General features: G+C 44.1%; 1 protein-coding gene across 1 annotated transcript in view; it reads left to right on the plus strand.

The window, feature by feature from the left end:
• Positions 1–26,055, plus strand: part of LOC138473649 (glutathione peroxidase 3-like) — a 146,114-nt gene extending 120,059 nt beyond the window's left edge. The window contains exon 6 of the mRNA XM_069612175.1: positions 25,764–26,055. Coding sequence (XP_069468276.1) covers positions 25,764–25,845 — 82 coding nt within the window. The 3' untranslated portion in view covers positions 25,846–26,055. The remainder of the gene's footprint in view (positions 1–25,763) is intronic.
• Positions 26,056–26,542: the final 487 nt, after the last annotated feature.

The following is a 26,542-nucleotide window of genomic DNA, read 5'->3' on the forward strand; positions in this document are numbered from 1 at the left end:
CAAGGGGAAACAGTCAAAGAAGGAAGTGAATCTCTTAGTAATGCGACCTCAGAATCTTCTGAGGGTGCAGTATGAATCCAAACTAGGTGGGGAAGAAACCCATCGCCTAGTGTCCTAATGTGAACCGCGTCCTGGAAAAAAGAAGAAAGAAAAAACAGGGGGAAAGAAACGGATAAGAAAACCATTAAATGGTCTGGTATTACTCAAAATGCCATACCCTGACGAGCTCTAGACCTCTGTCATAGGGTGTGTTGTATTCAAGAGAAAGACCCGTTAATTATATGGAATTAAGGTCCCTGGGTATCATTACCCAGGACTACACAGATATGCTGTGGGCCGTATTGCAATAAGCAGATACCACTAGGCAGATCCCCTCCAAAGCGGTGATGCCCCTTGTCCATAGTATAGTAATCCCATAGCTGAAAGAGACAGAAAGAGAAAACACAGTGAAACTGTCACGAGCCCAATGGATTGATTCACGTGACCCTCCCTTTCTCTTTTGCTTATTGGTCTGTTACTCCCCTGGGTCCACGTGGTTGGGGACGCCTATCCTGGATTCCAGGATATGCAAAGGCCTGCTCACAGGCAAGAAAGGCCTGCCTACCGCTGTCTCCACAGGCCTGCTCCAAGGCCGGATACTATGCTAAATGTGCAGACGATGCCACTGCTCATCACAGTGAGTGGCGGCAAGCTCTGACATCTTCCTTCCTACACTTTTATATTAAAAGGAAACGATTCAGGAATTGTTTCGTTTTAATATGAAAGTATAGGAATGCTGAAAACATTTTTTAAAAAGGAAAGGCGCGCCGCTCCCTCCCAGTGCCCAAGCCAACCGCTCCCATATTTCTTCAATCACTGAGTAAAGCACTCTGTGCATACCTTTTTACAATCCGATTCCGGTATGAAGAGAGGGTGCCTCTGCTGGTCTTCAACAAGTACACGCACGGAAATATTCCCCCACAAGTTCGCAACACTTACAATCTATGCAGCGCATGGGCCTGAAAACAACTGGCTGGGGCACGATCAATCTGCATTCACACCACACTGGATCGCTTCAAGTTTCCACGCCTTACACACGAGGGCTGGTGGTTGAAGGGAGCCGTGTTTGATTGGCTGTAGCTGCGCAGCACGTGCAGCCAAGCGCTGCTGCAGCCAATCGTCTTAAAAGCATGGTATTTGTTCACTGTGCACAGCTCCTGATTGGCTGAACACAAAATACGATGAAGGGAGGGCAGGACAGCCACAATTCATGTGCGTGATGATTGAAAGAATGTGCGCTGCTTCAGAATCAAAGGTGCGCGGCCACACAGCCATGCACCTTACAGGGAACATTGCCCCTGGCACTTGTCCACCTGGCCTCCCCTTAGCACTTGCCTAACCCATGTGCCCTTTTTCTGCCCTGACTGGCAATCTACACCCACCTCTCTCCCCCGCACTTCTTGTTACTGCACTTGCACGATCTGAACGACACAAGGCCTAGTTTTACCATTTTTGTTTTTCTTCATCCCCTCTTTTGTCTTGTTGTGCCTTGAAACACCTTTGCTGTATAGGTGCATTATTAACACCCAATCAATAAATAAAAATAAATAAACTCATGGAAGATACAACCACTAATAGTGTGTAAAACAGATGAGTATAGGTTAGTGCCCACATCTGTAAAATATACATCTACCTTTGTACCAAGGTTTATATAAGAAAACATTCAATTTACCCAATGAAAGTGATTTGCCACCCATCCATCTGGGAAACGACTAGAGCTATAGGAAGAGGAAAGAATTCCCAAAACGGGCCACAGGAAAATAAAACTCCAGAAATACATACAGGGGGACAAATCAACTCACAATAAAAGAGGTAAAGAGCCACAGAAGAGAACATAGAGCGTTACAGCAAGAATAGATGCACAAGCCAGACAACCAAAAACACACACTTAAACAGTAGCTGTTCCATAGAGGGGAAATCACAGGAGCAGGAGACACATTTGAAACCTGTACAATTGCACGAAAGGTAAAGTGGCAAAAGAAGAAAGAGAACAAAGAGCGGTGAGTCCACTAACACAAAGCAATCTAAAAAGCACAAGCAATGGAGATGAAGAGTCAAATATAAGTAGGAATTGAATGTTGCAAGGTACTGGAAAAACAGGCCACAGAACTATAAATGTCACCTCTGGCCCTTACCCGGAAGTACACTCTTCACTAAGGACCTCCAGTCTCGATCTATCCCAGAATTTCTACAACATGCCAAGCTTATTTATTTTGAGAAAGGGTACATTTTGCATTGTACCAAAGTATTCTTGCAATTTCCACCCTAGAGAAAGAAATGGCAACTCAACAGCTTCTACAGTAAGGTGAAGCCCACCCCCTTTTGCATGACTAGTAGTTGGGATTCTGGCCAGCCAGTGGGGACTAAATGTGCTCTTCTTTGCAGGGCAGTGGTCGAAGTGTCTGAAATGAAGTAGTGGAAATATGTTCCCTACTGGTCTACACTGCTCCCCACACACCCCATCGGCACGCCACATCCCATGCACAGTACAAACCCCAAAACACATGTGCCTGATGTTTAAAGGAACGTCCAGTGCAGTGCACTGAAAGTGCAAGTTTCAACTTCTTCCCACACTTTTATTTTAAAACGAAACCATTCCGGAACAGTTTCTTTTTAAAGTCAAAGTATAGGAACGGTAAAACGTAATTAAAAGAAGTAGAGGAGCATCGCTCCCGCCCACTTCGACCACTGCACGAGAGACGAACTCCTGAGGTCTCTACATAACAATACCCCTGCCATCCTCCTGCTAGATCTTTCAGCAGCGTTTACCACTGTATGTCATTCTGGTTTGCGCCACCATTTAAAAACGTCTTTTGGCATTAAAGACACAGCATTAAAGTGGAAGCCCGCTCAGGAGTAAAGGGCGCGACTGTTTCTGCTGTTCGGCTGGGACCCTGTCATTCACTCATTGCCGCATTTTGATACCCTGAACTTACTATCTCATCAGGAGGAAGCCGCTCTGACTCGCGTGAGTCTGTCAGCAGGGGCTGGCAGCAGTTGAAGCGAGCGGCTCATCGTTGTGAATCCCCACGTGACATCGGTCACGTGACTACTTGGGCCACACCTCCAGGAAGTCCTCCTGCATAAAAGCAGAACAGCGCGACCCTTGCGGCGTGAAGCCCGCTCAGGAGTAAAGGGCGCGACTGTTTCTGCTGTTTCCGGCTGGTCCCGGCGGTTCGTGGGTAAGTGCTGAGAAATTATGACTCAAATATCTTCCAGTGTTTCAGCTGTATAAAATCACACAAGGAGTGTGGTCTGGCAAATCGACCCTGTACTCATCCATCCATAAATTAAAATCAGCACAACCAAATAAAAGAAAAACCCAAAACACCACAAACCAACATGAAGAAGGTAGTGACGGCTACCCAGAGTGTCAAAGACAGCTGCCCGCTCCCAGGAGAACCCCTATTTAACATCATCGACGAACCAGGTCGTATACTACGAAGTGGCCTCTTAACAACAAAAAACCTGCCTGAAATGACCATCACACACCCCATAGCAATACTGTCACCCCCAATACCCCCTCTTCGATCCCCACACAGATACAACCTACCTATTTGTGACGACGCATGCTCATCGGACACGCCGGGTGCTGACGATCCCTCTGGGGTCCGAGAAGGGAGCACATCTGGTTGCAGCACCGCCTTGTTGGCGGTAGCCGGTGGAGGGGAAGGAAAAGGTTGCTCGAATCCAAAACCAGGGGAGACGTCGGGTAGTGAAAGAAGTACTACACAAGATAAAAAACCCGCACAGTTCTCGGCCTTGCGACCATCTGTGGACCAAGAAGAGGCACGACGAGGCAAGACGGAGGAGGAAAAAGAGGAAACATCGGTCGGGCCCGTCAGAGTTTCCACAGACAACGAACTCTGTATCCACCACCGTAAAGATCCATAAAACAGAGACTGGCGAAAAATACAGCCGGACCTCGGTCGACCCGAAACTTAATACTTTCAATACAGCTAAACCACTACAACAGACTTTCCTCACAGAAAAAAGTCTAAAAAACTTACCAGACCATACCTCTTTCAAGAATCAAAAAGAGAGCAATACGTATCCCCCTATTCTTGAAATGTTGACTCAAACAGAGACACATCCAGTGACAGCCAGGGCAGATCTATCAAGCCCTGAACTGAATATAACCAACTGGAGAGAAAACTGTTCAATGAACGGAACTATATCCTACTTGACAGATCAAGATGGTCAAGAAACTGACGACACTAACATCTTGAGAGAACACAACTGGGTCAAACTTCAAACATACCCAGCCATAGACCCAAGTAATAAAATCCCGTCCCAAAAGGATTTGAACCTCTCACGTGTCGACCAGAACGACAACACGGGCAAAGAAAATACTCAGGAACTAAAAACCAAAGATCTTGAAAATAATAGAAATTAAAAAAAAACAGAAGTCAGTATCTCTGACGCTACTTTTTCATCAACTCCGATCTCCAAATCCGTGCTGAAACCACATAAAAAAAAACAAGGTAAAATGACGCCCCAGACAAACAATCCGATCGGAAGATTCTTTGAGAAGTTAGGGAAAACTCCCACTACGAATCGGTTTGAACTTTCAGATATGGAAATACTAGAGGGAATCCCTTCATCCCCTCAAAGAATTCCACTCAAACAAATACCAGCAACGCATTCCCTGGTAATAGGAACCCCGACACCTCAATTACGATGGCACTTCGGCCAAATCGAGACCCCTCAAGATAAACCAGAAAAATCAAAATTAGACACTGAAACTTGGACAAGTGCAAAGAAAATGACTCAAAATAAGGAACAAGAAAGAATTTTGGAACCCAAAGTGTCATCTAAAGAAAATGAGAACAATCAGAAAACGAGATATAACCTAAACAATCAATGTATGAATAACAAAAAAATAGTCACATTGACAGAAGAATTTTCAAAGGAAAAAACTACGCTAAGCGAAAAACCTGCAACTGAAGAAATTAGAAAACCAAATCAAGAAAGGACAACAACGGAGGCAAAAAAAACCATGAGAATGCACAGAAACCAAACACCATTCGTGAAAGAAGTCAAGAAGAAATACAGTTGACAGAGGCCATACTAAACTATAAAAACATGGTTAGGCGCAGAGAATCGAATCCAGATTTGAAACCTACTTGCCAGCAAAGAAAAGAAGATTCCTTGGTGGAGGCTCTGCACCCACTCTATTCGACCCCAAACAAAACTAAACCGGGACAAGAAACCACAAAAATAAAAGAAAAAAACTCACCTGGAAAAAAGCCGGACCTACAACTAGTGATGTCTGCAGTAACAGTTGGTCTAACACCATTTGGTAAATTATATGAGACCATCAACGATACGTTAAAGGACCACACCTCTATATTAGCATCTGTAAACTCAAAGCTGACCCACTTAGAAGGATACATTCTGGCTCTCGAAGCGTGGAAGGCTAGCACAAGAAACCAAGGAACACAAACGGATAAAAAAGGAAAGAACGACGTGTTTCAATTCAAGAAAAAATCAGTGAATAACAGCACTCAAACTATACTGATGAAAACAAGTGAGATCCCTAACGGAAAAGAGCCACCAGAAGCACTAGAAAAGCATGCTGAGAGATCAGCACAAAAGTGCAACAAAGATAAACCCAAGAGAGACACACGAGAACAAACTAGTATTAAAAAACATACGAACCCGAGAGATCAGCTGAATGTAACCGAGCAACTAACAAAAAGTGAAAGGAAAGCCGATCATTCTAAAACTCCACAAGAACTGGAAAACGCCAACATACAACAGGCCCAGAGGAAAGTGGAAAAAACAACTAAAACAAACGAACTAATGACAAAATGGATAACAGTCACAGACAAAAAATTATCCATGAAAGAAAACAGCAACACTCAGATAAATCAAAAAGGAGATCTTAATCAGGAGCCAGATGAGAGCACGATCGACATATCTAACATCAGCACTTACTCAATCGAAACTTCTGAGTCTGAAATACCTCCCTCCATGACAAAAAAAAGGAAGGTATCATTTGCGGAAAATGAACTACCAGCAGAAAACCGAAGGGAAAACCAATATAAAAAACAAATGAGAAATGCTGAACAAAAAAGAGAAAAGCTAGAGGATTCAGAAAATAAAAAAGATCGGATCTCCCCAGAAAGAAAAACGCTGTTCCGACTATCAAAAAGAAAGCTTAACAAACATGAGTACAGACAAAGACCTAACGAGGAAGCTTACCCAAAGTCCAGCAAAAGATTGTTCGAAAATGAGAGACAAAAAGAAAAAGAAAAGAGAGGTGATAGACGATATCAACAAACTTACTTGACCCCCATAGGACAGAAGGACAAGGCAAGCGAGATAAGAACACGAAGAAGCCAAGTTACCGAGACGTTCGACAATAGAAGAAGAGATAAATCTTCAGAGAAGAGAAACAGGTCTAATCAAAGACCCTTAGACCAGTCTTTTCAGCAAAACCGAACTAGAAATTCGGCGATATTTACTCGCAAAAGTAACTTGACCCGAACATTAAAACTTGAAAAAAGATCCACCTCAGAAGAGAAAACCATCCTGAATAGAAGAACCATGATGAAGCTCCTGGACAAATTCACAAATGGAGATCAAATCAAAAGCATAGACATAAACATAGTAGAATTTGCGCATAAGGGACGGACAGACAGCATTTTCCTACACATCACGTCCCAAAACTCTTGCTTCAGATGACAAAAGAATTTTTGAATCGGGGTTACCTCTTGCGAGAAACGACACCAGAAGAGAGAGGACAAAAGATCCAAAAAATGAACGAAACAAAACAAAAGGACAGCTATGAAGATAAAACAAGCAAAACCAATGACTGGATAAAGAATACTTCGAACAGAAAAGATAATCTGAAAGAAAAAAGAAAATATCCCGCAAGCCCGAGGAATCATGAACATACGAAAAAAGTAGAGAGAGAAACAACTAGCAAACTTAAGGGTTCAAGTTCGGCAGAAATTACAAAAGAAACAAGAAAAGAAATCTCAAGGGAAGATCATCACATTAAAAGATACCGCAAAGACGATGATGAGGATACAGAAAAAACCAAATCTAGAAAAATAAATGGCCCAATCAGGCGGCAGGAGGGTACAGGAACAGAAAAAACAGCTATGAGAGAAACAACCTCAACCCAGAACCGACTAGATCTAGCGAAAAAAAGTTCAAAAATATGGACATGGCTCCCTCAGGCATTAACACGCTATACTGGAAAATAGCAGTCAAAGAGCTTCCCTTCGGGTAAAGAAAGGGATCAAACAAAGATGGCAAATGCGCTGTACAACAAAGAGCAAACAATCACTATCGGATCATGGAACACTAGAGGCCACATCCATCTGACAGAACCCGGTGAGATAAACTTAGGCGGATTCGACCTACTAAGCCTACAAGAAACCTGGCTGCAGCTGCCACCCAGCATGGATGGTTACGAGATCCAACTGTCTCCTGCCCAGAAAGGTGAAAAAGGTCGCCCAACTTCGGGCCTTTTAACAGCCGTCCGTACGGGCGGATCACTTCGAATAGTCCATAACCTGGTATCAGATACACTAATCCAAGCGATTGTCCTAGAATGGGCAAAAGAAGAAACCGCAACGAGAAAAAAGAACAAAGATCTTATCCTGCTGCTGAACATCTATTGGAACCCGGCCAAAACTAATACAATCACTTTTCTAAAAGAGATAGAAAAAATATTAACCTTGGCTACAACAACATTCAATGTGGACCACATTTTAATATGTGGAGACCTAAACTCGACTTGCCCAATGGTAGAAGATGTGAAAACTTTAGGAAATAAAACAAACACCTGCTCAAAATCAACAGCAAGAGGCCTTGCATGGGCGGAGCTGATGGAATCCAGAGATCTGTACAATCTAAATTCCCTGGAAACAACTAGACCGAGAACTCCTACCTGGAAGGGAGAAGGAAACGCAAGTACCATCGACTACATATTTGTATCCAGGGATCTATACCAACAAATCAAAAGCTTTGAGATAGTAGAATCCACCCGGAGTGACCATAACTTACTCAAAGCGACATGGTATGCCAACAAACCCCCGCAACTTAGCATGTCAACCAAGACGGCCATAAATACCCAAGGAAACCGACTACGAATCACAAAAGAGGGAATAGCCTCGATTACAGAGTCCTACAAACAAAAAGAGCTAGGAGAAAACAATAACACATTGAAAAATCTGGACTACTGCCCGTTGCTCATACCTTACCTTCAAACTAGGTATGCAAGGAAAATAGAAAAAAACCATCTGCATAAATACAATGACGAAATCCGCTCAAAGAAATCTGAGCTACGAAAATCATTAAGGAAAGCCAAAAAATACCCCACACAGTTAAACTTAGATCTTGCAAACAAACAAAAAAGAAAGTATAAATGGTGGCTTCAAACATTCAGAAGAAACTTGTACCAAGAAGACGCAGAGACCATGCTTAGAGCAGTCTGCAAAAGAAATTCGAACGACTTCTGGACTCTACTATCAGGTCCAACAAAAACAAGTACTAACAACGTCCCAGAAGACAGATGGCTAAAACACTTCACAAAACTATTTGCAGAAACTGAGCCATCGGAAAAAAGACCACCAAAACCTGCAAAAACTAAATGGGTGGCATGTACGGAGGAAGAGATTCGAAAGAAAATCACTAAATTAAATAACTCCCGTGCACCAGGTCCGGATGGAATTACAAACTTACATCTCAAACAAGAGATGGAAACTTGGGCCCCTTTAATTACAGAAATCTTTAGAAGATGTAGGACAACACAATCTATTCCGGCTACATGGCGAACAGCTAATATTGTTCCAATTTACAAAAAGGGGCTGAAGGATGATCCAGGAAATTACAGACCTATCGCACTATTGGACGTGCTGGGCAAACTCTTCGGATCCCTGATGCTAGAGAAACTCCAAGACTGGCAGAAAATGGCACACACAGCAGATCCCCTACAAACAGGCTTTGAAAAAAATCTAGGTACCGCGGTCAACATTATGATAATCAGTATTTTGAAGGCCAGAGTCTCCGAGGGCTATCCAACAATCTTCATAGCATCGATCGACCTGGTACAAGCCTTCGACCGTGTAAACAGGAGAAAACTATGGTGCAAACTGGAAAAACAAAGGTGCCCTACTTCACTCCTCAACCCTATCAAAGCGCTGTACAGTAACACCTCAATCAGAGTTCGCCTGAACGAAGCTGGCCTTCTATCAGAAAGTATACGAACAGCAAGAGGAGTCAAACAAGGATGCCCTCTAGCTCCGGCCCTCTATAAGGCGTACATGGCTGACATAATGGATGCAGAAATCGACAAACGCTCCTTCCCTCCAAAAATAGGAGAGTCGAAAGTGACAAGACTGCTCTATGCGGACGATATCCTTCTGCTGGATCAAACACCGATCGGACTGCAGCGCCAACTAGACAGTCTTGTAACCTATCTAAAGAAGAATGACTTGGATCTGAATACTGCCAAAACTAAAATCATGATCTTAGAAAAATCATCCAGGCCAACTAAAAGACCACAATGGTTTGCCAACGCAGAGAAGCTGGAGACAGTGAAAACCTTTACATACTTAGGAGTGAAAATATCTCGCAGCCAAATAGAACTATCGATGCAAGAACACCTTATCTTAAAGATGAAAACATTAGCTGCACAAGCAACACTCCTGGAAAGGAAATTTGGAAAATTCACCATCCTCCCAGTACTAAAATTTTTCAAAGCAAAAGTCACTCCAGCACTAACTTATGGGGCTGAAGCAATGCCTCATATTCCTCCTACACTGTGGAAAAAATTGGAAGGCGCGTTTTGGCGCAAAGTCTTGCGACTCCCCAATTCAACCCCAACAGCAGTAATCCGAAGAGAACTATGTCTTCAATCACTGGAATCAGTAGTAATCAGAAACGGACTACTGTTCCTGGGAAAAATTTTAAGAACTCCACGACCTATTATTCTGGATATCATCTACCAAGAAATGACGAACCAAAAAAACAACATGCTGACAAAATGGTACAAAAACTTATTACAACACTCAGAGAAAATCGGATGTTCGGAATGGGAGATAGAACGCACCCCAGAAAAAATCAAGAAAAAATTAAAAATCTATGATTGGATCGAGACCTTGGAAAAAGCAGAGAAGCACACATCACAGAGTCACCGCACAATCAACATACAAAGGATAGACGAGACAAGGAATTATCTAAAACAATTTCCAGACAAACCTCTGCGTATAATCTTTCTGAGAGCACGTCTGAATATTCTAAAGACGAAAGAAATCTTATACCTCAGAAAACAGGTTCGAGATAAAAACTGTCGGTACTGCGACACCCTAGAAATCGAAACAGTGCAACACCTACTTCTTTACTGCTCAGGTACAAATAGTCTCAGAACGACCTACCTACGACCACACAAAATGAAACATCTTACCACCAGTGACGAAGATTGGTGGAACATGCTAATGAGTGGAGAATCCACAACATTGACAGTAGCAACAGCAAAATTTTTCGAAGGTCTAAAACTGGAAGAAAAACTAAGTCGAGAGTAAACAAAGAAAAACAAAAAAACATGGACTTTAAAGAAAGAAATATAGAAACAGGGAGAACTTTAATTTCACCAATCAAGGATTCGCAATGGAAATGTCGGAAAAACAACAGCCAACAGAAAGTTTTTGCAAAAATTGTAAAACAATTAAACGCAAAAAAATAAAAAAAAATAAAAATAAAGTGGAATACAACTTTTTTTTACTGAATAGCGAGCTGATAGCCAGAACATACAACTTACCTTCTAATGCTACCATCCACAACTGTGGTGTCCTCCCAGGATCCACCCTGTCGCCATGGCCTTTCAGCCCTTCTTTGAAACTTCGAGCAGACCACATCGAATAGGTTTCTGAAACCTTCCAAACTTAGATCCGGCTTTGGTGGATCCATATCAACCTCTGCCGTAAAGACTCAAATTCTAGGGTCATTTACTCTGACTATTCCATCCTTCCTCCTCTCCAGTTCTTTTGGACACCCACATTAGGGGCCTTGCCCATCCTTCTCCCAACCAGTTATAAATGTGGCAGTTCTTTCAGTGGGATACTTTTCTCTCTTACTGAAAATAAAGATGGTAACAAAGAAATCCCGCTTTCAGCTCCAGGTCCTGATAGTAGCGACCCTCTCCTGAATATGGCAAACAGTGCAAGAGGCACTTACCGTAGTAATATCATGCCTGAATGACTGCAACAGTCTCTACCCGAGTCTATATAAATGCCTCAACCATCAACTTCAGACCTTACAGAATAAGGCAGCTAGATTCCCCATTGGCTTGACACCATGTGTCCATATCCCCCTGCACTGCTTTCTCCACAATGGCCCCTGGGGGCCACCTGAATCAGCTTCAAGAGTCTCTGTCTCACACACCGAGCCCTCTAACACTGGCCATGCACACTGAAGCGTACGATAAAGAAATACTCTGCAGATCCACTGTCTACAAGAGGAGGCATATACAGGATTGTCTAACAAGTGGGGCCTGAAGCTACGCTAGTTGGGCCCACCGCAGTGACATTAACATCTGTAAATGCCCACACAGTGCTGCTGAGTGGCCTTTTCCAGATTTTGGGTGGGCCTTGACTGCTCGGGACCTACCCTGTCTACACCTGTGACCCCAAGACCCATGTCATGGTGACGTTCCGAAAAAAAATAAGCCCAGTGGAAGAACGCTTGACAGCTTTGGAGTATCCCGCTCAAATGAACTCCAAATTAGGATTTTTTGCTCAGCCACCTACAATTTAATGTGTAAAAGGATACCTCAATTTTCTTCTGTTTTTTATTATTTACCTGATCATTATTCAACCATTATTAAAGATGCTTATTTTGAGGTGTTTCATGCAGGATGCTCTACCTGTCCTGTTTACATCCCCGTGTAAATGTTCTACTTAGTACCATACTCTGAGATAGATTGAAAATGATGGACTTTTTATATGGATTTGGTGTATAGAAAAGCAGGTCAGCTAAGGTCAGTCCTTTATTGTGATTGTCGTAGGCATCAGCTAGGATAGAGTCTGGTAAGCCCTTTATGCAGCCCCCTTTTCCAAGGGGATGTTAATTGGGAAAAACAGGTGTATGGCACTGACCTGTGCAGATGAGTGGCAAAGTATAGCCCTTAGGGGAATACAAACTAAATATTGGATGTCTTCAGTAACTGTGAAGTGCCTCCACCCGGCGTCAAGGTGCAAACTCCAAGATCCCCTTCAAAATATGCAACACAATGATAGTAAGACATGTGAATAAACAAAGAAATTGATAACCTTTTCAATTGTTTTGATTACGTGTATAATACAGCCAAATAGGCTTCACATGCCTTCATATGGGCCCAGAAGGATAGCTCAGGGGCAACTTGTTTGTCTTGGAAGCAAGACAACGCATAGGAACACAGGTTTGAATCCTGGGCTCGCGCTTTGAAACTGGTCCCCGGTATTAAGTGCATTATAAAAGAACTATTATAATTATATACAAACATAAGATCCAATTAGAATTGCATCATCTGTTTCATAAAATATGTTGCTTCATATTTCCCCAGTCGTTCAATTTCACACCATTGCCCTGTCAAATGGTAAATCAAGTTCAGTTGCATGTATATATCCTAAATTTCCATGAGATTCAATTCCAAATAATTGTGAATTCCATATGTATTTAGTGTGAAGGCATCATGAAGCAGGACACAGACAACTAACTTAAAGTTCAAACAAATGTAGTTTATTAACTTACATTTCAGGATGGAGTAAGGCCTAACTTGCCCTATTCTAAGTTGGGATTTCCCTACCTGGACTAAACTAAGTAAAGTCTGAGTCAAAGAGTTCAACTTAGTAGTCCGTCTGTGTCCAAAACCTACTCTTTCTCTCACAACTAAAACAAACAAAGGTATAGGGATGTCAAAGTCACAATAAAGTGTTCTGAGCTTCTTCCAGCTCACAGCTTCCTCTTAGCTCCCCTTCCCCTAGCACAAGAAAGTTCCATGATAAAAAAATCTTTAAGTTTACCTTTCCCCAGTTCAGGGTAATATAGTTCAGAATAAATCCTGGACTTCTTTCCCAAACTTCAGGTGACACAATCAAAACAAAGAGGGGGTCTTGAGATTATGGCAGGTCTCATGGTTCCCTTCCCCAAGACTTCAATGTTTCACACCAAGTTCCTTGGTACTTGCCCTGGTGCGCCAAGTTACTTTTACTTGTCCTGGAATTCCCTTGCCCAAGTTTCAAAACAACACAATCCAGCAAAAGGGGTTCTTGATATTGATATTGATATTTTATTTTTATCGCGCTCGTAAACAAGTGTTTCAGAGCACGACAAGGCAAGGGAGGGGAACAGGGGAGAACAAAACAGCGCTCTACAAGGCCCAGTGACATTGAGAACGCGCAAGTGCATGGGAGAGGGGGAGGGGAAAAGTCCATGGAAGGGGGGAGAAGTGGAAAGTGCGAAGCAGAGGAGAAACAGATTCTTGAGACTCCAATCCCAAGACAATCCATATGAACTTGCCTGGTCTCAGGGTTCCCTCCCCCAAGACTTCACTGTTGTAACCAGGTTCCTTGGTACTGGCTCCTGTGCACCAGGTCACCCTTACTTGATTTCCTTTATTGGTTTCTGGGTTTAGGGCGGGTGTTCTTGGGCTCCTCTGGTGTTCCCTTAACTTCCTCCTACATCTACCACCATGTGTTACACCCCTTCTTAAATGTTAGCCTTGTAACACTGTATTCAAAATCACAGTTAGCTGGTTAGCGTTCCTTCACCTTTTGATGTATTACATTTAAAAGTTCGGGTTCATTTGCTGTATAACGATTATTCAGGGTTGTTAATATGCAGTTCAGGAGGTTATGCAATCTTGTATTATTCAATTATATTCAGTTTTGAGCTTTGAATCTTTTCTTTGTGCCCCATGCATTCAGTATTCAAAGATTACTGGTTTGCTTCAATGTTGGGTTTCTCTTAGGTTCAGTATTTATTATGCATCAGCTTTCTTTAAGTTTCCCTTTTGGTTCAGTATTCCATATGCATTGGCTTTCTTTAAGTTGCCTTTTTGTTCGATATTCAATATGCATTGGATTTATTTAGTTCAGTATTCAATATGCATTGAATTTAATAAAGTTTCTTCTAAGATCCGCAAACACTTCACCAACACGTTAATTAGTTCAAAAGGGAATGCTTTGTCTCGTTCAGAGACTTTAAAAAATGTGCTTGTTTCTTTTACAAGGCACTCAACCACTCTGTTACATTGTATATGTCTCTGCTTTCATTCAACAATAGCAGTTCACTTTCCGAGCCTCGCGGTTACAGTAATACCGGGTTTCTCTATCAGGGAAACTCACCGGCTCACTGTGAAGTTGTTTTTCAATGTCGCGCTGGCCACAAACCCAGCGGCATCCTTCTCAGGGTACTTTCTCTGTCCCTCAGACACTCTCACGCCCTTTCAGAGCCTCGGGAGAATAAGCAGTTGTGCTGATAGAATGAAGGATGGTCTCCTTCCTTCTCCTTGCCTCGGTGCCACAGAGCTCCTGTTCCTGCTTCACACTTGCCCAGACCCTCGGCTGCTTCGATCCTCGGCATGCTTCTATAGCAGCAGCACGGCTAACCACGACTTGCATCAGCCTCTCACCCCTCTCCTCTCACCTTCCTGTGTAAAGGGGTTGCAGGTGTGAGTCCTTTCCCTTAACTGCCTGACTATAGTTAGGCTGATTAGCAATAAATGCCTGATCTTTACAATGCTACTCTTCTGAGGCCCTCTTCCCTGTCTCAGTACCAAAGTGGTGCATGTCAATGTGCATTACTCCTAGTTGCCTCTTTGCCTCTTCCTTGTCCCAGTACTGGCAAAAGTCATGTGTCGAAAAATGAGGGGCGTTGGCTTAAAATAGCCCATAAAGTTAGGGGGAGGGTTAGGTTTATCATCAATGAGAAAAGGTGGTTGCCATGTCTCGCCCAAGGGTTTCCCACTCCCAATCCTCAAGGACCCTCCATCCAGGTGGCCCTCCCACGCTTCTCCAACCGCAGGGTCAGGATCCAAGAGAGATGGGCTTTCCATGGCCAACTGCGCATACGATCCAAGGGGAGTAGGAGTGAGAATACCCCCAGGTTTCTCACAGTAGGTGCTTCATTTGTAGAGTCTCAAAGCAATCTTAAATCTGGCTCCCAGGTTTTCTCTTGATGCTATTATATTGAACTTACTTCTGATGTACTCTCTTATGATTCTAGAGGTGAGAAAATTGACCAAATGTTTAGGTGTCATTCCTAGTCTAGGTACATAAGATACGAGATATAATACTGATTCTTAGACTTAATATCCAGATTAATGATATTTAAATGGTCTATTTCACTCATGGACTTTTTTATGCTAGACTTGATGTCAGTTTCAGTGAGCATCACTCCATCTAAATTGAGAGTTGCATGCTATTTACTGCTTTCTCTGACAATATAGTCCATAATGGACCCCTTATATTAGTTTGGAAGTACTTATGGGTCCCTTGCCAGATAGAATACTAGTGTGTTAGTGGTAGCATTTAAAAGCCTACGATAGATTCTCAATCTGCCTATGCTGGTATACATTTCCATTGATGTAGTGCCCAGTTTGGCACGTAAGTGTTCTACTGGAACACAGGTGGGCAACCCCATAAGATATCTAAGGCAGAATGCCCCCATTTTCTTTAGCTCATGACCATGCTTCATTCCCCATACCTGTGCTCCATTTGCAACAGTGGGCCTGATTTTATGTAAATACAACTTGCCCGTAAAGCATAATCAATTGGCTCCTTCCACTTTACCTATCTTAAGTAACTGTGGTAGAGCCTCCCTGGTGTGAATGGGCAACCTCAAGACGCCCTTCAACATATGCAACACAATTATAGTAAAACATGTGACTAAGCAAAGAAATAGATAACCTTTTCAATTTAGTTTAGTAGGCAGTATTTTTCATGTGGAAAAATTACAGTTAATGTAATGTAATGTAATTGTCATTTGTTTAGCACCTTTTCCCATTGGTGTGGCCTCAAAACGCTGTAGGTGAACACCCTTGAGGGACCGAAGTCCAGGGTATGGGAATTTCGTCAGTGGAGTTTAGACTGTATGTGTGCCTTTTCGCCAATACGAAGGTAGGTATGGATGGCCAAGTCCATGCTAGCTACCCATGTTGAGCTGGGATGTGGATGGGGGTTGTGAGGTGGTCTGGAGACTATGCAAGTGTAGGAGACTCACTAGGAGTCCAGCAGGACCAAACTGTTATCAGGGGGATAGCTGCATTCCTATGGCAGAGGTGTTGTGCGATGTATTTTAAAGTAGTGTATGATAGCAGATCCATTTGTGTGGGTGGCCGTGCCTTCGGCTGTCTTCCATAAGCCTGGAGTGTGATACGTACCTGCGTGTCCTGGTTGGTTTCTTGGTTTCATAGATGCAGCTGAATTTAGAAGGGGGTGAATTCAAAGCGTGCCTTAATTCTACACAGAGGCTATACTCAAAATGCAGTTAGATTTAAATGGGGCGAGTTCCAAGCGACGATTAATTCTGCACAGAGGCTTTACTCAAAAGGCTGCTAAATGTAACACATTGGCTGTACTCAAAAATGCAGCTAAATATAACACAGTGGTTATACAAAAAAAGCAGCCAGGTTTAACACATAGGCTGTACTAAAAAATGCAGCTAAATATAAGATATTGGCTATACTCAAAAGGCAATTAGATTTTAATGGGGTGAGTTCTAAGAGATGCTAAATTCTACACAGAGGATATACTGAAAATGCAGCTAAATATAACACATTGGCTATACTCAAAATGTGACTAAATTCAGCACAGTGATTTCACTCAGAGGGCAGCTAGATTTAAAAGGGGGTGATTTCTAAACGAGGCGACATTCTACACAGTGGCTACACTAAAAAAGGCAGCTAAATTCTACATAGTATACTTACAAAAGGCTGGTAACAGTGGCTATATTCACACTGCAGCTGAATTTAACACAGTGGCTATACTAAAAGATGCAGCTAAATGTAACAAAGTGGCTATACTAAAAAAATGCAGCTAAATTCACAAAGTGGCTATCCTCACAAGTCAGCTGAATTTAAAACTGTGGCTTTACTAAAAAAAATGTCGCTAAGTTCAACACTGTGGCTATACTCAAGGCAGCTCAAGTTAACACAGTGGCAAAATGTAAAACACTGCTAGATTAACACAGTGGCTATTCTTAGAAGGCAGCTGAATTTAACACAGAGGCTATAACCAAAGGGCAGCTAGATTTAAAAGGGGTCTATTTGTAAGTGAGGCTACATGCTACAGAGTGGCTATACTCAAAAAAGGCAGCTAAAATCAACACAGTGGCTATATTCAAAATGCAGCTAAATTCAGCGCAGGGGCAAATGAAGCACAACAAGAGTGAAGGCCGTGGTGACATTATAGATCAGGTAAATATAAGACAGTGTCACGAAATCGCAAATACAGCACGAGCTTTGCAACCAAATAGTCATCTGTTACCTGGCAGTTGCTGCAGGCAGCTTTAGAGGCCTACTGGGATGCCCAGGGTGATGAGGCAAATAGGCGATGGAGGTACCCTCGGGAGGCGCTCTTTGACTTGTCACTTAGCCAGCGCCCGGGCAAGGCTGCCCAGGGAGCTGTGCTTAAGAAATGGAGAGTGAGAGGAGAGAGGAAAGGGACAGAAGCTAACAAAGGATTAAACTCCAGAAGGACAACACACAGGCTGTAAACTCCTTACCAGGTGCTTGCTGGACAGGACGGCTATGGTTTACTAACAGTAAGGCAGGAGCAGTAGAAAAGGACTAAAAAAAACAGAAGCAGGGACACTTGATTGCCTCAGCCATTTGCTATGAAGATGGGAGGAGAGAGGAAAGGAGAGAGGAAAAGGACAGAAACTAACAAAGGACTAGACCACAAAGGCAGTACCCTCTATAAACAATCCAGCACAAAAAACAGATTGGACATCACACTAAATCTCTCCAAAAGGACACCACATAGACTGTAAACTCATTGGCAGGTGATTGCTGTGCAGGATGGATATGGATTACGAACAGGAAGCCTGGGTAAAGCAGTACGAAATGACTTCAAAAAACAGAGTGCCGGGACACTTGACTGCGTCATCCACTTGCTGTGGAGATGGGAGGAGAGAGGACAAGGAAAGAAACAAACAAAGAACTAGACCAAAAGGCAGTGCCTTCTAGAAGCAATCCAGCACAAAAAACAGATTGGAAACCACACTAAAAACACACATGTCTCCAAAAGGACACCAAACAGTCTGCAAACTCCTTACCAGGTGCCTGCCCTACATGATGCCTATGAATTACTAACAGGAAGTCAGGGGAAAGCAGTAAGAAAGGACTAAAAATAAAAAAGGGCCAGGACACTTAACTTGCCGAGCCAATTGCTATGAAGAATGGAGGAGAGAGGAAAAGAACATAAACAAACAAAGGACTAGACCACAAAGGCAGTGCCTGACCATGTGATGCATTGGAGGCCCCACTACGCAGGCGAACAGAGTCGCCAGCCCACAGGCCTGCAGTGAGACAGATACACGCAGATCGTGAAGGGCACCCACCAGCAATCACCAATACGGTGGCCCCTCCACTGCGCAGGCTGACAGAACAGCGCAACGCCGCAAGAGAACTCACGAAAAGCACTGCGGCCCAATACGCCTCATTGAACCATGGCAAAAACACGACGAGGCCCACATATTGAACACCACCAACAACCCATCGAAAAACAAGTTCAAGCCCGGGCCTGCACCATCCACCCTGAAAGTACCGGCCACAAAGCCACAAGCTAACAAGCTGCACAACTCCACACCAGACCGCCAAAAGAGAAGCAGGGCGAACCAAAAAAAAAAGGAGGCCATCTCACCCAACCGTAGAAAGCCCTTCGAGCGACAAACAAGGCCCTGAGGACCACGGTGAGGCACCAGGCAGAGTATAAGCCAACCCAAAGGACAAAGGCACGAGCGAGGCACCCATCCCGCCAACGCCAGCTAGCACAAAAGCCCTCACAGCCCAAGCGCAAATGCCCACAGGACAGCGAAGGTATCCCGGGTGCCACCACCATTTGTTCCCTCCCAAACTACAGCCACCAGCCGCCAAGGGCAGCAAGATCAATCCAGCTCACACAGCGACCTGCCAAGTTACCCCCACAGAGATACCCCACGACCACGCCATGGGAGGATAGCAAGAAGGGATGACTGACAACGCTATCGCAAGGATCCCTGCCACAACACCCCACTATCATGGGCAACCAAGCGCAGGTGGCTGCAGACGGAGGAGCACCTACCCTGGCCGATCTGGGACCTGCATCATACGCCACCCTTATGCGACGGCCAAACCCATTCGCAATGAACCCGCATCACGACCAGGGACAAAGATGGGAAGACTGGGTCGAGGAGTTCGAGGACTTCCTAGGAGCAATCGGGGGACAGGTCTTACCCAACAAAATGAACATTTTCACCAACATGGCAGGAAAAGAAATAAAAGGCATCATCAAGACGATTCCAGCACAAGACAGGACCACGTACCAACGCCTTCTCACTGCAGTCAACGACAGGCTGTTAGTAGGCTTCAACAAAGACTATGAACGCTTTGCATTCAATCAACCCGTGCATCTTCCGCATGAGTTCATCGGAGAGTTTGTAATCCGTCTCCAACAGAAAATACTGCACTGCGACTTCGCCAACTTCAATGATGAGGAGGCTATACGGCTGAGGATCATAGAAGGGTGCACCTTGTCAACGCTGAGAAAACACCATCTCAAAAAGCCTCTACCCCTAATGAAAATACTCACTCTGGCAAAAACGTACAAGCGGATCGATGCACAGGCAGCCGCCATTGAAAGCAAAAACAAACGTGACTTAATTGCGGCCCTCACCGTAGGGCAGCCAAAATACTCTTAGCCCACAGGACCCTGGGGACGGTGAAGACTTAGAATCCACCGGCAGCAAAGCCAGAGCAATGCGCAATGCCACAGGTGCGGGTGGGAGATCCCACACAGACGACCATGCCCGGCCATCGGACAGAGATGCCGGCGCTGTGGCCAAGAAGGCCACCTTCAGGCGGTGTGCAGAGCGGGACTGCCTACAAACTCTACATGGCAATCCATACCACCACCAGGAATGACCAGACAACCTGGACAATCAGGAGGCCCCCACGACTGACCAATGCACTGGAGGATCCGAGCACCACCACCCCAAATAAGATACACAAGTACGCCAACAACACGGCTTGATGTCAGGAAGGATATTGAGGACATGGACACCAACCCACCAAGACTATACGGGTTCGAACACCCCATCTACCCAGAGCTAAGTCACCCACGGAGATACGACCAGCACACGGCACACGAACCTCACCCGTCCTGCGAGACGATTGTGAGCCACACAACCACCCAGGACCCTTCGAGATGTCATACCGGGGGTGGGGAGATGTGTAGGCCACAGCAAACGTCGGTACAGGGCTACGTTACCAAACAAGAGCGGAAGCACACCCCCTGCACAAATTCCAAGCCCACATAGTGCAGTGGAGAACAGCACAGCCGACACAGCCAAAAGGACAATCACAATGCAACCCAACCAAGGGAGACCGCAGAGCACCCACCACCATCCACATGATACCTAGCCCGGCCATAATGCACAGCCGCCTCAGCCATCGAACAGCTCTACAGCGCGCCCTCACCAACAGTCACTATAGATCATTCGAAGTAACCCAGATGAAGGACCACAGTGAAATGACGCCGCAGGCCTCCATCCTCCACAAGTTATACTTTGAGGAACATGAACCAACGAAAGAGGCAGCGATCGAGATGGAGGAAACAGAGAGTGCAGAGACCTATGAAACGCTGCAACGAGAAAATGTGGGGGGGGGCCCGCGAGCAACCAAGCAGGCCCCATGGAACCACAAAGAGACCCCAACGGCTTATTGAGCAGCCCGGGAAGTCTCATGTTAAGTGGGGAGCAGGTGTTGCGAGTGAATAAAGAGCAGAGACCCTTTAAGGAGAGGACACAGAATAATGGGAGGGAGCGGGAAGAAGGAGGAAGGGGAGTGCCAAGGGAGGAGGAGGGCGGTTTTTAAACGGAGGAATAAAGAGAAGGTTGAGCGGACAGAGGCTCCCGTGTCATTTGTGTGTGGAATGCGTGAAGAGACCCCCACTAGGGTCCAACAGCGCTTTCTAGAAGCAATACAGCCCAAAAAATGGATTGGAAATCACACTACAAACACACATAAATGTCTCCAAAAGGACACCAAACAGGCTGCAAATGCCTTACCAGGTACTTGCGGTACAGGATGACTATGGATTACTAGCAGGAAGGCAAGGGAAAGCAGTATATTTATTTATATATATATATATATATATATATATATATATATATATATATATATATATATATATATATATATATATATATATATATATATATATGTAGATATACCTACTTCTCAGCCTCACTCTATCCACAGAGTGAGGATTCCGGTGAACTTTGCAGTGCAGCAGAACAGGATACAAACAGTGATCGAAGTGGGCGGGAGTGATGGTCGGTGCTCCTCTGCTTTTTTTAATTACGTTTTACTGTTCCTATATTTTTATTTCTTTAAAAACTGTTCCGTAAAAAGGGCTTCATTTAAAATAAAAGTGTAGGAAAAAGTTGAATTGTGCACTTCAGTGCACTGCAATGAACGTTCCCTTAAACCGCAGGAACGTTTGTTTGGGGTTTGAATTGCTCGTTGGAGGGGTGTGGCGATGGGGTTCATGGGGAGCTGGGGCAGGCCAGCAGGGTCCCCTACTTCTTTTCATACACTTCGACCACTGGATACAAATGGTCAAATGGAACTCTCTGCTCAAGCACTTCTGCACAGTAGAGGAACACATTGCTGTCAGAAAGAAAGCTAAAAACCTGCCTGTTGAACTAACACCAGTATAATACCAGCATTGAAACCTCAATTACATACCTACTTACAGCAATTCAGACCCAATGGACATACCAGGATCACACACAGAGGTTCCTGACAAAAGGCTATTGGAGAACAGATTAATTTGGGCTGACCCCATTTGTTTACTACCCTCTTCTTCCCGACAGACTCCCTCCAAAATCTCCTTTCACCTTACAATAGACACCCCCCCCCCCTTTACATGGCCTCTTCCCCAGCTTACACAATAACATTAATCAAGCTATGATGAAGCTCACCTCTTTATCTCGAACACCCTCCCCACTTGAGTGCCTCATCCATACCCGTAGCTCTTTAATTAGTCAGGCCTGAGGACCTACCCCTCTGGATAAACATGTTCCCAAGTATTACCGCCAAACAAACAGAAGCAGATCGGCACTCAGGATTGGTCTACTTAAGACCTGCACTCATCAACTCCGCAGGTTTTGCATCTTCCTCTATCCCAATAAGAACCCCAGCCAAACCCTGTCATGTCTTATCGGACTGCACGCAGAGGAGCCACCAAAAATGCCAGAAGGGTGCTTTACAAGAGAACCATACATTACATTAAGTGGCAGAAAAATGTCTGAGCTGTCAGTTAATAGCAATTAGCCAACAGCCACAGATTGTGTCTGAGCCACAAATCTCAGTGTGCAGCCCATGTGTACTGAAGTCCAGTCTGCTTATGCGTCCAACAGAGGTTCTCCTGCAACCAAGTATTTTCTATTCTAGAGGGGTAATCTTCTACAGAGATGAATGTCCCATGCATTGAGCATATTGTTTTCCTGTTGACAGTCAGATACCCAAGGCTTCCAAAAGAAATTCTTGAGGAAGTAATGATATGGCTGTATCAGTGGCAGCTTGTGAATATTTTGACAGAAGAGGCATATATATTCTGCACTAAAGAGAGCGAGGGGCTGAGTGTAGCGAGGGAGACCCAACCAACCAAGGGCAGTCCCACAGGTTCTCTCCCCGAAATAATTTATTTCAATAATGGGCTAAAATGCTGCATTGAAATGCACAATTGCCTTGAAAAATTAGGTATATAACCATACAATTTACAATCAGTTCTGTTGGATAACATGAACATTTCAGTACATGCCAGGTCACCCTCAATACTGAGAAATGTTTTCCATTGTATTTTCATGATGCTTTTGCCCACAATATATGCCATCATTGCCACTGTACAATAAATCCATAGTATTTGCAAGTATTTTTTCACTATAAGAAGACATTTTAATTCTAGCTTTGTCAATACAGTATATGCCAGAACTGACACTGCCAAGTAAGGCCAGTATTTGCCACTGTGAAAACATTTGTGTTTGGTATACCTAATAATGGTTTTTAACACTGTATGAACACTCGTGCGGGCGGTGCCCAGTAAGGACAGCTTTTGCTATCTAAGAAAACCTCTGTTCCAACTGGGCACAGTTATGACTGTATTTTCCACTATGAACAGACTTGTGTGTGCTGTGTCCAGTACACCCACTACTTGTGACGGTAAGAACACTGGTGGTGGGTGTGCCCAGTAAGACCAGTATTTTTGACTGCAACAACACAGACGGTGTCTATGCCCAGTAAGGTTAGTATTTGCCACTGTATGAACACTGGCAGTGCCGACCAAGGCCCATAGACACCACTTTAAGACCACTACTGTTGGTTGTGCCCACTAATGTCCTATAAAACACATGTCCCAGGGTTCCACGTGCGATCAAGAGAGATGGCAAGACTGGGTGCCAGAGATTACTATCTTTTTTAAGGGATTGTTACAAGATTCCCAAGCAAAGAAAGGACAAGATAGCTCTCTTCTCAATTCCTCCTCAGGAACCCCGCCCTCGCTCACATATTTTTTCTGCGGGATGCAGGTGTCTATGCTTTTCGGGCCTCTAAAGGAAATATCTCACTGTACACAGTTCATATGGTGTTGCTGCATGACTTCATCTATGTAGGATTTAGGGTGCCCCCAACTCTTCTTCTTCATCTGAACTAGTTGCAGGCTTCCCCAGGTCATGAATCCCATAAATCACCACTTTTATCCATGCATTAGATAAAAGGGTCAGTATTGACCAGTGTCTGTATTAAACAATACAATAGGGGTATGAACCATTATTTCACCTTCATTTACATGAAATGGGCCACTCGTGGGGTCGGATTTCCAGATATACCCTAGAAGAGGTGGTGATTTCTTCCAGCAGTATTTCTTCCTGAAAAAAACACCAAACTCTGAATGAGCCCTCACTCTGAATAGCTCCAGAATTCTATTTTAGTCCAAAGTTTGGGCTTGAACATTGTCAACAAATTTGGATGAACAAAGCTCTGCGACGAAGCCCCTACATGTTACTTTATATCATTGAGGGCCTGATTCATGGATTGTTTTGCACGGTGTACACTTGGCACTGTTCCATGAATCAGGGTGTTTGTTGTCAGTGTAAAGTCACTTTTCACCAGTGAAAAGTCACTTTGCGCCATGCAAAAAATTCCATGAATCAGGCTCTGAGTATTTTGCACATGTGACCCACATCTAGAGGATTACTTTTCATGTTTGGCCAGACCAGAATGGCAAGCTAAGTTTCGGGCAAAGTAACATAAATAACCAAAATCAACTTATTTATTAACCAACATGTCTATTTAAATGGTTGATCTTTTGTAGAAAACTAGGTAGACACACTTGAAGACGCATGCCACCCTTTACAACTCAAACTAACAATATGGCGTTAATCCCCCGTTCCAAGGGCTGGAACGTGGGTTAACGGCCAAGCAGCACAAGTTATCGGCCTGAGCAAAGCGAGGGCGGATAACGAGGGCTCCGGGACGTTACTCCCCGTTCCAGCCCTTGGAACGGGGGTTTAAGGCTATTAGCAGCCCGGGTTGCCAAAGCGGTAACGCGGGTGCTAAAAAAAAGTATTTTCCTTTGTTCAACGGGACACCACACGCATCCACGAAGGAAAATACTGTTCCAAGATGCCCACCATTGAAAGGGAAGGCACGGCTCCATAGGGAGCCCCTCATCCCTTTCCATCGCGGCCAGTTGGAGCAGGGGAGAAGGGGTGGCTGTAGTAGCGGCACTCGCCACTTCAGAAATAAGGACGTCAGGCGGCATGGAACGTGGGCTTTCACCAGCAGTTCAAGCCTGCGTTCCTAGCCACTTGATTGGCTGGCTCCCTCCGCCAGGGTGCTAACAGCTGTTAAGCAACTATCTGAGCAGGTGCGTCACGTTCAAGGGATGACTACAAAACATTTAAAGAACATGGACTCACTTAAGGTGACTTTGGCTGTGGCGTTTTTCAGATCCTGTCAAACATTTTCGATAGCTGCTAAATGGATATTATTAGATGATACGCAGCCCCTCCTGGTCATCCATCTTGTGACCCTACATGAACATGCTTCCACAGTAGCGCAGCAAAAGGATCATGCGAGTGTGTGGGAGGCCTGACAATCAGGTGAATAATTAGGTAAAATGTGGGGTAACATACATGCAAAGTGTAAAGCCAACATGCAGACTTTTCAGTGTTTCTCAACCCATCTATTTTATTGTGCTACCCCTGTAGCCTGGATATACGGTGGAGTATACAAAAGCAATGGCAAATCTTTTTGTGACTGGAAGATAGTGAAGGAACAAAGGTATATGCACAAAAGAAAGCCTCAACGGGGCGAGGTCTGTGATTAGGGGATGGATAAGCATTTTAATGGAGATAATTTTCAGATTTGTAATCTAAGATTTTCTAACTCTTGAAAATGTTGACCGTTCACACCTCCCTGCACCCAACCGCATTAATGTTCTTCTTATTCTTCCATCTTCCAGGTATGACCTGAAGACATCTTTTGAGGTAATTGAAAAGGACATTTGCATGCTTCTTAACAAAAATACTCTGACAAAATGCTAACTTTACAACAATACAAGAGATCCTGGACGGTCCATACCTGGAGGCTGAATGAAGAACATCTGGTCAAAGCTGGAAAGCAGCAGCTAGTTGTTACTGATGAGGTACACGAGTCATTTCTCTGCACCGTCTTCTGGAATGGACTATTAAGGACTTCTTCAAGGATTTAAGCACCATATTGGATTCTGTTTTATATCACAAAGCAACAAATAAAACGTTTTGCCACAGTCAAATGTCCCCGACTGGTTTATCGAACTGGAGCTGTACAGGCGTGTTTTCGGCTGTACTGTTGTGTCTACAATTGAAAACTCATTGTCCGAGTCTCCCTTCACTTGCACAATAGGAAATGCGTTCAAAAGTAGTGAAAAGGTAGTGGCTGACTGAAGCCCCTCTTAAAATGTGCCATAAAATATTGCTGCTGCAGAACTGCAGAAAATGTTGCTTCAAAGGAGAGTTGATAGTGATATTAACATTTTTACAAGCATCTGAGGGCACGGGTAGTACTATGCAGAAGTCAAGGATAATTTGAATGAAGTGTAGACTGCAAGCACCACTGAGATTTACTAATTCCATTTTAGAGAGTGTGCCTTCCATTGTCAAGAGGCTCCATGAAATGTGGAGAAGACCTTTGTGCACTTGTGCAGGTCATGTGATGCCTCCTCCAACCACCTTCTGCTATTTTGGCAGTGATCTCTGATAA

Source organism: Ambystoma mexicanum, chromosome 8 (assembly GCF_040938575.1).
Source record: "Ambystoma mexicanum isolate Mex_15411 chromosome 8, UKY_AmexF1_1, whole genome shotgun sequence".
Classification (NCBI taxonomy): domain Eukaryota; kingdom Metazoa; phylum Chordata; class Amphibia; order Caudata; family Ambystomatidae; genus Ambystoma; species Ambystoma mexicanum.